The sequence below is a fragment of the Eriocheir sinensis genome, chromosome 35 (assembly GCF_024679095.1).
Source record: "Eriocheir sinensis breed Jianghai 21 chromosome 35, ASM2467909v1, whole genome shotgun sequence".
NCBI classification, from domain to species: Eukaryota; Metazoa; Arthropoda; class Malacostraca; order Decapoda; family Varunidae; genus Eriocheir; species Eriocheir sinensis.
In genome coordinates this window covers 9,108,944-9,121,151 of record NC_066543.1, presented here as the reverse complement: position 1 = coordinate 9,121,151, position 12,208 = coordinate 9,108,944, and the positions used below count along the sequence as shown (strand labels likewise).

The following is a 12,208-nucleotide window of genomic DNA, read 5'->3' as shown; positions in this document are numbered from 1 at the left end:
ACTTTTATCATATCAAATATCATTAATGTCAGTGAGTGAGGAACGCTTTAAATGTGTGAGGGTAATATCACGTGTACAGTGGAGAGCGGGGAAGGAGAGGACAAGGCGGGGGAGGGAGGGGGCGGGATGGGAGTGAGGGGAGAGAGGTTTGGAAGGGTGGATAAAAGGGAAAGCCCCATTAAATTATATGTCTCTTGAAGTTTGAATATACTTGTCTCAATTAACGGATATTTGTCTCGTATTAGAGTTGTCACATCCTAAATCGGGGCTGTGATTATGTTCGCTCCCATTTCAGGCAGGTGAGAGGGAGAGAGAGAGAGAGAGCGTGGGAGAGTGTGGCGTCGAGCGCAGACAGAACCGGACGCCACATTATCGCCACTATCAGGACAGGACTTCAGTGAGTATTAGCAAACGTATTTCTGACATTCAAGGTACGACTACTGCCTTACTTTCCGCCGTCCTTGCCCTTTTCCCCTTGTCTTCGCTCCCTCCTTCCTTCCTGGCACATTTTTAATCTGAAAAATTTGCATTTCGCGCCCCTTAACTCGAGTACACAGCCGAGGAGGAAAAGTAGGAGCAGGGGAGGAGAAGGAGGATGAGATAAAGGACTAGATGAAAGAGGACAAGTACAAGGACGAGAGCAAGGAGGAGGAGGAGGAGGAGGAGGAGGAGAAGGAGGTGGTGGTGGTGGTAGAAAACGAAGAGGAGGAGGACGATAATCATATGAGCGGGAATGAGAACAAGGAGAAGGAAAAGGATGTGAAAGAAATGGAGGAAGAGGAAGAGAATGAAGTAGAAGGGGAAAACCAAGAATGAGTACAAGAACGAGGGCGAGACGGGATGAATGTGAAGGTTGAGGAAGAGAATAACAAGCAGAATAAGGAGTTAGGAGGAGAAAGACGGTTTGGAGGCAGGGAGAGGATTGAGTGCCACATATGATAAGGGGTCGAGGCTCATCTGGGCTTAGGTATTTAATAAGGTTAGGGTATGATGAAGAAAGGGGGAGGCAGCTTCCTGTTTGTCCCTTCTATCAAGTTTACGTCCTCCCCCTCCCCCTTTCAACCACTTCTCTTCACACAAACATCAACCATCCCGCGCACTCCACAGCCCTCTCTCACTCCTTACCCACACAACATCTAGCTACGTCAACGCCATCCATCCCCATCATCCATTTATCCCCACACTCCTTCCTTCCCACACTTGCAGCCCTTACAAATTACCCTCCTCCTCCTCATCATCATCATTTTCATCATCACTATCATCATCACTCACCGTCTCCTCCTTCTCCATCCACACCCCTTAAAAATAACTAACTTGCAGTCCTTACAAACTAGTACCTTCCATCTCCTCCTCCTCCTCCTCATTATCATCATCATCCTCTTCACCATCATCAGTGTTGACCATCTCCTCCTCCTCCAAACACACCTTAAAAATAACTAACTTGTAGTCCTTACAAACAAGTACCTTTCCTTTCCATCTCCTCCTCCTCCTCCTTATCATCATCATCATCCTCATCACCATCATCATTACTGACCATCTCCTCCATTCACATCCCATATAATAACTAACTTGCATAACCACCTATCTCCTCCTCCTCCTCCTCTCGTAACCAAACACCTTTACCTGAAATCTACCTTCCTTTTCATCCTCTTCGTCGTCTCTCCGCTCCCTCCTCTCCCTTCCCTCCCTCTCTCCCCCCCTCCCCCCCCACACACACACACACCTGAATAATGTACCTTCCTCAATGGCCGTGTGATTGGAAGGATCTGCATTACGCTATCTGGGACCCAACTATTCCCCCCGCGGCGTCTGGAGGCAATGCTCGGAAAATAAGCCGCGGGAAGGAAGGTTCTTAGCGGCCTGATTGGAATGTTTCTAACCTCGTCGCGCCGGAAGAAACGGACAAGATGCATGTGTGTGAGCACGTGAAGGGGGACAGACAGACACACAGACAGACTTGATTCAGGCGGGGGAAGGCTCTGAGGATAATTTTAGCAGCTCTCTGGGACCATCTCTTTGGAATACGTGCAGGCAGACAGACGCAGACGGACGGAGGTTAATGTCATGTGGATAATTTTGGCACTTCTCTGTAATCTCCTCCTTGGAAGACAGACAGACGCAAACAGACGGAGGTTAATGTCATGTGGATAATTTTGGCACTTCTCTGTAATCTCCTCCTTGGAAGACAGACAAACATGAGACAGACGAGTGAATGTCCAAGTGCATAATGTCAGCCCTTCTCAGTAATCTCCCCTTTGGTTAGTTGGTTGGTTTTCATTTCTCGTTATCTTTTTGTCCTCTTTATCCTTTCATTCATTCATTTTATTTAACTAATTCATTCATTCGTTTCGGTTTTCTTCATTACTACATTTCTACATTACATTTTTCTCGAATTTTTCTTTCTTTTGTCTTTTCTTAGGTCTTTTTCTGCTTTTTCGCTTTCATTTCACTTCCAATCCTTTCTTTCCTCCTTTCTTTGTTTTTTTTTGTATATCGTACTTTTCCTCTCTTTCTTTGTATCATATTATTCCTTTCTCTCTCTCTCTCTCTCTCTCTCTCTCTCTCTCTCTCTCTCTCTCTCTCTCTCTCTCTCTCTCTCTCTCTCTCTCTCTCTCTCTCTCTCTCACACACACACACACACACTTTGTTCAATAATTTTATAGCTGTACTTAATTTGAGTGCCTTAGAGAGAGAGAGAGAGAGAGAGAGAGAGAGAGAGAGAGAGAGAGAGAGAAAATGGCATCAAAACTAGGGCTATGGAAGCTGTACAGAGGAAATGGGATGCCCTAGACTCACTGATGTCCTACTTCTGGTAATTACTCGTATCTATCGTTAAACGGGACGCCGCTGAAAAGGTAGAGAGTGGAGACCAGTACAAGAAGCACATATTAACTCTTAATCTAAATGACTTGACTTCGCTACTGTACAATTTAGTTGAAATTGCCTCTTAATTACTGTTGGTTTCATAGTTAAACGTAATGCCGGGAGGAGAGAGAGAGAGAGAGAGAGAGAGAGAGAGAGAGAGAGAGAGAGAGAGAGTTATAAAGACGAACCGGCATCCCGACAGCCAGAACAGACATTGACAGACAAACACACAGATATACACAACGAGGGATACGAAAAATATGGACAAAGATAGAGAAAGACAGACCAACAGCCAGAAAGCAAACCAGACAAACAGACAGGCAAAAGACAGACAGGCAGATAAATAAACAAACGAAGACAGAGATAAAGAAAGCCAAAACAATAGCCAGCCAGCAAACCAGACAGACAGACAGATAAAAAATATAACGAAAGACAAACCGAGAGACATACAGACAGACAGACAGCAGCCAGACGGGCAAGGTAAATAAACACAGAGTAGCTTTCATTAGCCGGAGAGTAAAAGAAATTGGTTTTAATTGATTACGTATGTGTCAACAGCGGCCGTAAAGCGTCTGCTGAAGGTAAATTCTTTTTAGGAGCCGCTGAATGAGGCGCGAGGTGAATGGCTCCATCCGGCCCAATTACGCGAGCCATTTTTGTTGGAGGTCACAAGTTTGCATATAATCACTTGTCAATAAGGAATCAACGGCGACCAAATTAGTCCCTTAATGAGGTGTGTGTTGAAGGGGGGAAGGGGGATGTGTGTGTGTGTGTGTGTGTGTGTGTGTGTGTGTGTGTGTGTGTGTGTGTGTGTAAGGGGCAATTGGTTGGCAATGAGGTTTTATTGTATTTAATTTTCTCTCTCTCTCTCTCTCTCTCTCTCTCTCTCTCTCTCTCTCTCTCTCTCTCTCTCTCTCTCTCTCTCTCTCTCTCTCTCTCTCTCTCTCTCTCTCTCTCTCTCTCTCTATCTCTCTCTCTCTATATATATATATATCTATATATATATATATATATATATATATATATATATATTGAGTTCCTTCCATCCTTATTTTTTTCTTCCTCATCCATTTCTTTTTGCTCCCCCTCCGCAAGTTGCTAAGGCTATCGGGTATTCTCTTTCGCGTTGGAATGTAAAAAGAGAAAAGGAAACAAGGAAGCGGAAGAGAGTTATAGAGGAACGAGTTCAGAGAAGAAAAAGGAGGATGAAGAGGAAGAGACAACCAGAAGAAAGAAATGGAAAGGGAAAGGGAGGGAAGTGAAAGGAGGGGAGGAAGAAGGAGACAGCCGGTGAATGTACACAACGTGGAGGAAGAAAGTATTGGAGGAGAAAGACAGAAAAGTTTTTTTTTTTTTTCAACGAACAAATCTTCGTTCAATATTAAAGAGAACGGGAAGACAAGTTACCCTTTTCCAAACGCTCTCCGTTTTCTTTTACCTTTTTCTTTGTACTCGCCTCAACTCCACTTTCTTCAAGGAAAATATCGACTCTTTTTTTTCTTTGTTCAATAATGAAGAGAACGGGAAGACGAGCTACCTACTGCCAGTCTTTCCTTTTTTTCTGTTATCATTTTCTTTATATACTCACCTCAGCTGCTCTTCCTACTTCCTCGAGGCTTACCTTCAGCGGAGGGAGGTAGGGGGAGGGGGTAAAAACAACAAATACAGAGAAGGAAAATTATTTCAACCTTTCTACGAGTACCTCTTTTTTTTTATTCTTTTTCCCCATTCTTGTCTTCAGGGAGGGCTGTTTAAGAAGCCGTAGGGCAAATATTGGACTGAGATTTCCTGTTATGATCTGAATAAATAACAACCTTATAGAGGAAAAGATGCTGGAAGGGCTTCGTTGGGCTTATCAGATCATTTTGTTTGTTCGTATAATAATACAGGTACGATTTACCTGGATAGATGAAATGTGTATCTGTTTACTTATTTTCTGCTTGTGTGTATAATAGGATTGTTTTCAGTGACTTACCTGTTAATTTTACCCAAATTTGTTGCTATTTTCCTTTGCCTGTAAAGTGCTGAGTTTTCACTGTAACTACACTAACATTTCTGTAGCTCTCAGCATTAACACCTTTCTTTGAACGTGACTACCTGACGCTCCCATCAATATTTCACTGCCAGACCATTATCACCATCAATCCTTCCGTTAAAAAAAAAGTATAAATCAAACGCATCTTGGGTTATGGTGTTTTTATTAGTGAAACATTCAAAGTATAATCCAGGCAAGAAGCGAGAGTAAGAGACACACATGGGCTGCGTTGTGTACAGCGTGACGCGTTGAATGGTAGGAATGTATGTACAGGGGCGCCAGGGGAGGGAGGGGGTGGCTCAGGGCTCACACGAAGGTCTCCACGGCTTGAGTGTGTCGGGGCCGGGGTGGTGAAGAGGAACGAGAGAAGAGTGAGTGAAGTTAAGAAAGTCGATGAGGCATTTACGTGACTTCCCACCGGCTTCTCCTTACCAGCAAGTGAGCACAGAGGGAAAGAAGTAACGATCTATGTGTGAAGGATGGTAAGGAATAATGAGAATGAGAAACAGGAGGGAAGTAAAAGGAAGATAAACGTGAGGACAGAAAGTCTAGATAATTGGAATATTAAAACTATTTTTGTGACCTCCAACCGTTTTCCTATTTACAACAGGAAAGACAGACACAGGATAGAAGGAGGGACAGGTTGTTGGATTGCTGAAGGTTAATGACAAGGAAACGCAAAATAAATATAAAAGAGAAAGAAAAATACGAACACAAAAGTCAATGTAAAGTTATATGCGTCGTTTCTCATTACAAGCAGAGAACTCAGGAGGAAGGAAGTATTTAAGGAGAGAACAGAAGGTTGAGAGTGATGACAAAGAGAGACAGAAAAATACAAGGCTTCAATTTCATCCTAGGAAGCCTGTCCTCAGGTGCTCTTTTTTCCAATTAGTGAACGCGTTTCCAATCGAGTGTTTTTTATTTTATTTTGACGCTTAAAACCTTACATTTTTAACCTCAAAGATTTTCATTCTCGGCTTTATTTATCGGTACCCAACGAGAGAAATTTGATCATTTGCAATTAAACAGTTAATTTTTTGGCGCATCGAACCGTGTATTGACCGTCGCTAGGCAGTTTCCATTCCCAGGAGCCACTCGGCAGGTAACTTTCACTGAAGGGAGGTTTTTTTTTTTCATTTCAGTCGGAAACTTTGGAAGAAAGTGCGTACGTTTTATTTCACCCTTCCCTATGTAGCCCCTCACTGGTACACTGGTTTGCACAATTAGCCACGAATGCGTGTGCTGGAGTTCGATCCCGGCCTGGACAGTCGGTGTGCAGCCGACCCAGTTGTTTATCTTCCCATTCCAGTTGACCGATAATCCAGGGCAGGGGTTTCCAACCATTACTTAATCGTTACCCCATTTTCCACATCTCCCGTCACTCGTTACCCTTCATTGCTCATGTTTCTTCCACAATTACATTTTAGCACCCATATTTTGAAAACTTATTAATAAATTTGTATGTGGTATATTAGGCAGAGCTAAATAGCTGGATAAAAATAGGAGAGAAAAGGACATATTCAGCCTGTCCAAATTTGAAGCCTAACACAATGGGTATGGTTTTGCTTATTTTTTTCTTGATTGCCCTCTGTCTCCTCCACTTCCCACAAAAAAAGACCAAATTACCCCACTTGGGGTAATTTGCCCCAGGTTTAAAACCCCTGATCTTGGGAAACCTTGGGAAGATGAATAGTTTTATCCTGGATGTCACACTTGCCCTGTATCGAAGGTTAATGGGTTCTGTATGCCTTCAACATTACCTTTACCAGTTTGGCTGTTCAATTTCGTCCTTCCACATCCAGCTGGCTCTCCATGTCCTGCAATTTGACACTCATTTGTGGGCAGTTTTTCGTAACGTTTTAATTTTCGCTTGGCCTGTCTCCATTAACATGAAAAATGAAACTAAATAAAATCTGCTCGAAGCCAAAAAGTAAGCCTTGTCCTTAACGAACTTGTATGGAGGACAAAAGTGCGTCTGCTGTGTGTGAAGGGTCATTAAGGGACGCCTCGGACGACACCCTGACACTGATACAGCACCCGCCACCCAGCACCAGTCTTCACACCACTGCACGCGAGCATGCACACACACACACACACACACACACACACACACACACTGAGCAAGATGGTGGCAGGGCAGGGCTGACAATCTGTAAAAAAGTTTTGTGTGTGCGTGGGTGTGCGAGTCGGTGGGCTATCGACGCCATGACCTCCGCGCCGGGCAGCCCCTCGAGCGGCGGTCCCTTCCACACGCCGGGCACGCCGCGGAGTCCGGTAAGTGGGTTTGGGACTCCCAGGAAAGATGCTTCATCCGGTGCATCCATTTTTTTCTTTATCTTTTATCTTCGAGTATTTTTTTTTTGTATAAAGGTGATTTTTTTTTCTTTTTCTAAGAAAATAAAAAAAACATTTACAATATCAGTATGAAAAAACTTTTTCTTGAAAAACTATTAACACTTCGTGACCTAAAAAACATTTTCATTTCGCCTCAGAAATCTATTTCCTGTGTTTGCCTCCACAAGCAAACACGTATCGGTGCAGGATTTTGCTGGCTGTCTCGTGTTTACTACAGATTGAACAAGTTCTAAGTATAGAACAACGATGGCAAGATGAAATAAAGAAACCAGAAAGACTTGCTGAGTTGAAGACGAGTGACAGGGACAGAAGTGGGGGAAAGAACGACCCCTGGAGACGTGACAGTCTTGAGCCAACACCCGAGCTCGTGGGTGCACAGGTCGGTGCACCTGAGGCACCATATACGTGATCTGATGCCACGCACGTGTGTACCCCGAGGCTGGGTGTGCCGTGGAGTGTAATGAGACGGGTGGTAGGAGTGTACAGAGGTGTATCAGGGTGTCAACTGGTGCTTCTCGGGGGAAGGTTTCTGCAAGACTGTGCGTGATGCACTCGGTTGTAAGAGGAGTTGTTTCACTCCCCCCCTCACCTCCCCTCACCTCCTCCGCCTCATCAAGACGCCTGCTGCAGCGCGGCACTTGAGACCAGCAGTGCCAGGAGGAGTGCCTGCTGAAGGGGCCTGAAGGGGGAAGCCAGGAGGGCCAAGAGCAGCATGAAGAAAGGGAGAAGGGATGAAGACAAGTTCCCCCGCCAGTAGAGGAAGGAGGAAGAGGAGGAGGAGCTCCTCGGACACATCAGGCACGGCGAGGAGTTGGTCTGCATGGCCGCGGGGTGCTCGCCTGCAACGAGACGGTGGGGTCAGGCACGTGGGGATTATGAGCTGCAGCACACGCCAGCAAAAATCTGTGAATGTTTTTCGGAAAGAAGTTTCTATGAATTTCTGAAAAGTGAAAAAAGATTTTAAATACAAAAAATACAATTGTTTAAATAAAGTATAAGTATATGGGTGTTATCTGTGTGGTGTAAAATCACCGACTCAAGCCGTGATGGAGTAACAATGGAGCGGTTGGGAGGCGGGCAGAGAACGTCCCTGTGCCCCCGCGAACCACGCCGTGAGTCATGGCTGGACGTGTCGGCCTGATGGAGAGTCCAGCCGCCCACTGCAGACAATGGCCTGATCGAAGGGGTGATTTCTTGCTTCAGATTTTTGTTCGGCCATCGTGTATCGCGGGGCAACGACCTGGCGGGGCCGTGTGTCACCATTGTGCCGCCGTCACTGGGGCACGAGGCGTCCCGGCGCGGCTCGCTGCCACTTTACAGCGGCAACGAACAGGCAGTGATGGAGCACCGCGGCGCAAACCCCTCTTTTCACGGCAACTTTCGACACTTTTTCTTCTCTCTGTTTGTTCCTTCGTGAGTTCCCCCAATGATTGTCTCGCGGCCTCGGTAACAGGAGTCAGGAACGATTGGCAGAGCAGACAACCGCATGGTGAGGTTAGGGTGGTGCTTGTCCACACACACACACACACACACACACACACACACACACACACACGGGTCGGGGAGCAGTCAGCCGGCCAACTCGAATCCATCTTGGGGCTCGGAAAGGAAAGTTTTAGGACAAATAATTAGTAACCCGACGGACAGATAGACAAACAGAAAGAAACGGGAGAGGGGAGGCTCGCGAACATAATGAGACAGCGAGGAGTAGCGAACAGACAGACAGACGGACAGATACGAAGATGGAGGACGACTCGACTTGACTTGGCACGTTAATGAAGGCTCGGTGAGTGGGCCTGAGAGAGAGAGAGAGAGAGAGAGAGAGAGTTTTCGTGCATGCCGGAATGTTTTCTCATAACCTTAAGAAATCGAAAGTTTGCTCGTAATTTTCAGCGGTTTTATTTTCTTCCTGCATTCTTTCTCCCGTCGATCCATCAAGCTCGAACCTTTTTCTTTTCTTTTATTTTATCTCTTATATATAAATTCACGATTTCTGCGTATTTCGTGTGTATTCGCGTTCTGCATTCTAGACTTCGTTTCATTTCCATTTGTCTTATTTAATCTCTCTCTCTCTCTCTCTCTCTCTCTCTCTCTCTCTCTCTCTCTCTCTCTCTCTCTCTCTCTCTCTCTCTCTCTTTCAAACACAAACAATTATCCACCTAAACAAACACATTTCCACTCATGCACCAGTACACTCATCCATACAGCCATCCATTCTATCACCCTTCCACTGTTCATAGTCACCGATACACTCATTTTTACACATTTTCATACACTCGTTCATAGTCATCGTCATTCACTCATTCATACTGTCATGCAAACACTCATCTATACACTCGTCCATGCACTTTCACACACGGGACGCAGACACAAGAGGCGGGTGCTCTTATACATGTTCTGCTCCGTGATGCAGTGTTTAGCACGCTTGGTTACAAACTCGTGAGCCCGAGATCGAATCCGGGTCCGAGTTCATGGCGCACAGTTCACCTAGCTGTTCATCTTCTCTTACGAGCTGGTCGTTAATTGGCTACCTGGGGAAACCTGAGAAAGATAAATGGTAGTAACCCTTGTGTCACACCCGCCTGATGTCCCGGGGTAACGTGTAATCTCACGCCACAAGCTTAAGAGCCAGTGTGACGGACATGAGCACCAAGGCCACGCGCAGCTGAGCGTGTGCCCCCAACTTTACCCTTTCCTTAACTTACCGCTCAGTACGTGGACCCTGATGGAGGAGGGCTTGGCGTTGGAGGGGCTGCAGGTGTACAGGCCAGAGTTGTGCACCTGTGCGTCCTCTAGCGTGAGGGTGCTGACGGTGGTGCCGTTGTCGTCCGCCCCGACGCTCACCTCCACCTTCTCCACCTCGTAGTTGGCTACCTGCTGGACGGGTGTGGAATGGAGGGATGCAGAGGAGATGAGGGAGGGAGGGAAGGGGAGGGAGGGGGCATTCGTGTCAGGAGGGTGAAAGGTGGAGGGAAGAAAAAGAAATGTAGCACTCTGACGTGATATATTGATGTGTAATATAAATATAAAATAATTTCCCTTTCACCGGGAAATTCTAGAACAGCCTCACTACAACTGCATTTATACTTCCGTACAAATTAAACTCTCATGAAGGGAGTACCAAGACACATTTAGAACTAAAGTAGATGATTCTATTTGACAACTTTCCTTTCTTAATTTATGGGAACATCGTTTTGTGTGTATTTTTTTTGTATCGCTTGTTTCGCTCCTGGTATGTCTAACGAACCTTAGGAAAAATCATTTTAATGTTCTCTCCCCTCAAAAAACATCGTATCATATGCCTTCTGCCGCCTCCCAATCCTTACCTTCTGTTCGTGATACCAGAGGAGGAACTCTGAGGGGCTCGGGGCGTCGCGCACCTGGCAGGTGAGGCGGAGTGTCGACCCTCTGTCCAGGTACAGCTCGCTACCCGCCGTGATCACTGCGCGCGGCTCTGGAAAGAGAAAAAAGAGAAGGCGATGAGGCGGACGAGATGGGTGGTGTCGAGCAGGACTGCCGAGCCATTGCTGAAGTTAACCACGGACTGCCCAGCCGAAAATAGCCCTGAAACAGCCCAACGTGAAGACAACTTTAAGAGGGCAGAGTAAATACAGCTCCCAAACCAGGGGTGATCCCTCTTTGTACTATCTTTTTTTTTTTTCTTTTTTTTTGCGGAAACAGCGTGCTGTTGCGTTTCTTTTCCATTGCCTGCCTGCTTTGTCAAAAAAATATATATAATTCTTGTCCTGTTGAAAAATAAAAACATGAACTAACATTGCGATGCTGCAGCCAGAGAAATGTGCAATTACCATATCATAAACCGATATTTTTTTTGTACTAGCCATTGACAGATAAAATATCCAGCAAAGCTCGCAACCCTCGACTTCCAAACATTTTCCTCGAAGCCTCATCATATATAGATGAATTTGGCGGTAAAGTCACATCCTCGGCACCCCTGCTGGTGCGAGCCATTGCGATGAGAGTGTGTAGGTGCAGTGTGGAAGGGAGATAAGGTAGAGGAGTTATGTAATGGGACGAATGAGGGGAAAGCGAGAGGTTTAAGGAAATTAAATATGAATTACTATCAAATGAAACAAACATTACTAGAAGACAATGCGGTCGTGGCCTCCTCGTGTACAGGGACGGCGCCTGACGTGCTAAGCGGCGGAGTGCTCGTGGCGGTGCAAAAGGGACTGCATGACGCCATTTCGCTATTCAAGTGTCTCTCAAGGTTTTCTTCCGGTTACCTAGTTGAACTTTAATCACTACTCTTACGACCACTTTGCTGACCTCTAGACAGTCCTTAGAGCTGTGTGCCTTCCAGCGTCTGATATTTAGTTACTTATTTGTAAACAAACGGCGACCCAGAGAGTAGTGAAATGTATAGTCACACGAAAACATTCTTACTTGAAAACGAACATTGACTCAATAAGAAAACAAAACAAAGGGCATGGAATACTTAGGGGAAAAGGCTCCAGGCGAATAATCTTAAAGGAGTTTCGAAACCACGCAGGTCTGAAGATGAAAAGCATAAGTTGTTAAGGGTGTTCCAACGTCATGCTCCCCCCTCTCCCCCGCTCTGACTCATACCTCAAGGGTGGATGAATACAAGAAACATCATCCCGTTAATGCTGTTTATGTTTCTTTGTGTTGTATCTTGTTTTATTTTCAACACTACGAATCACAATTTAAGTTTCTATTTATATTAAGTAATGCTTTAAAGTGCTTCCCATCCACCATGTGCTAACTTAGTACGTTTCTCTGCGTTGCATTTCGTTCTGTATTTTCTTCGTTGCCAATCGGAACTTAGATTTATAATTTTTATGTTGACTTTACAAGTAGTGAGACATCTTTTCTACCGAGTTATTATTCTTCGGCGCGGGACAGAAAAACGGGTCAAGTTGTATATCTTCCTTTGATCTTCCGCCTTTTAAATTATTACCATTATTAATT

General features: G+C 45.3%; 2 protein-coding genes across 2 annotated transcripts in view; one reads left to right on the top strand and one right to left on the bottom strand.

Moving 5' to 3' along the window:
* The first annotated feature begins 300 nt into the window (after positions 1-300).
* The window catches only part of LOC127007360 (carbohydrate sulfotransferase 11-like), a 194,791-nt gene continuing 182,883 nt past the window's right edge, over positions 301-12,208 (top strand). Inside the window, exon 1 of the mRNA XM_050878237.1 lies at positions 301-397. The gene's annotated coding sequence lies outside the window, so the exon portion shown is untranslated. The remainder of the gene's footprint in view (positions 398-12,208) is intronic.
* LOC127007359 (zwei Ig domain protein zig-8-like) overlaps positions 5,055-12,208 on the bottom strand; it is a 34,891-nt gene continuing 27,737 nt past the window's right edge. The window contains exons 6-8 of the mRNA XM_050878236.1: positions 10,582-10,709; positions 9,961-10,132; positions 5,055-8,094 (exon numbers count right to left, since the gene is read on the bottom strand). Coding sequence (XP_050734193.1) covers positions 7,868-8,094; positions 9,961-10,132; positions 10,582-10,709 — 527 coding nt within the window. The 3' untranslated portion in view covers positions 5,055-7,867. The remainder of the gene's footprint in view (positions 8,095-9,960; positions 10,133-10,581; positions 10,710-12,208) is intronic.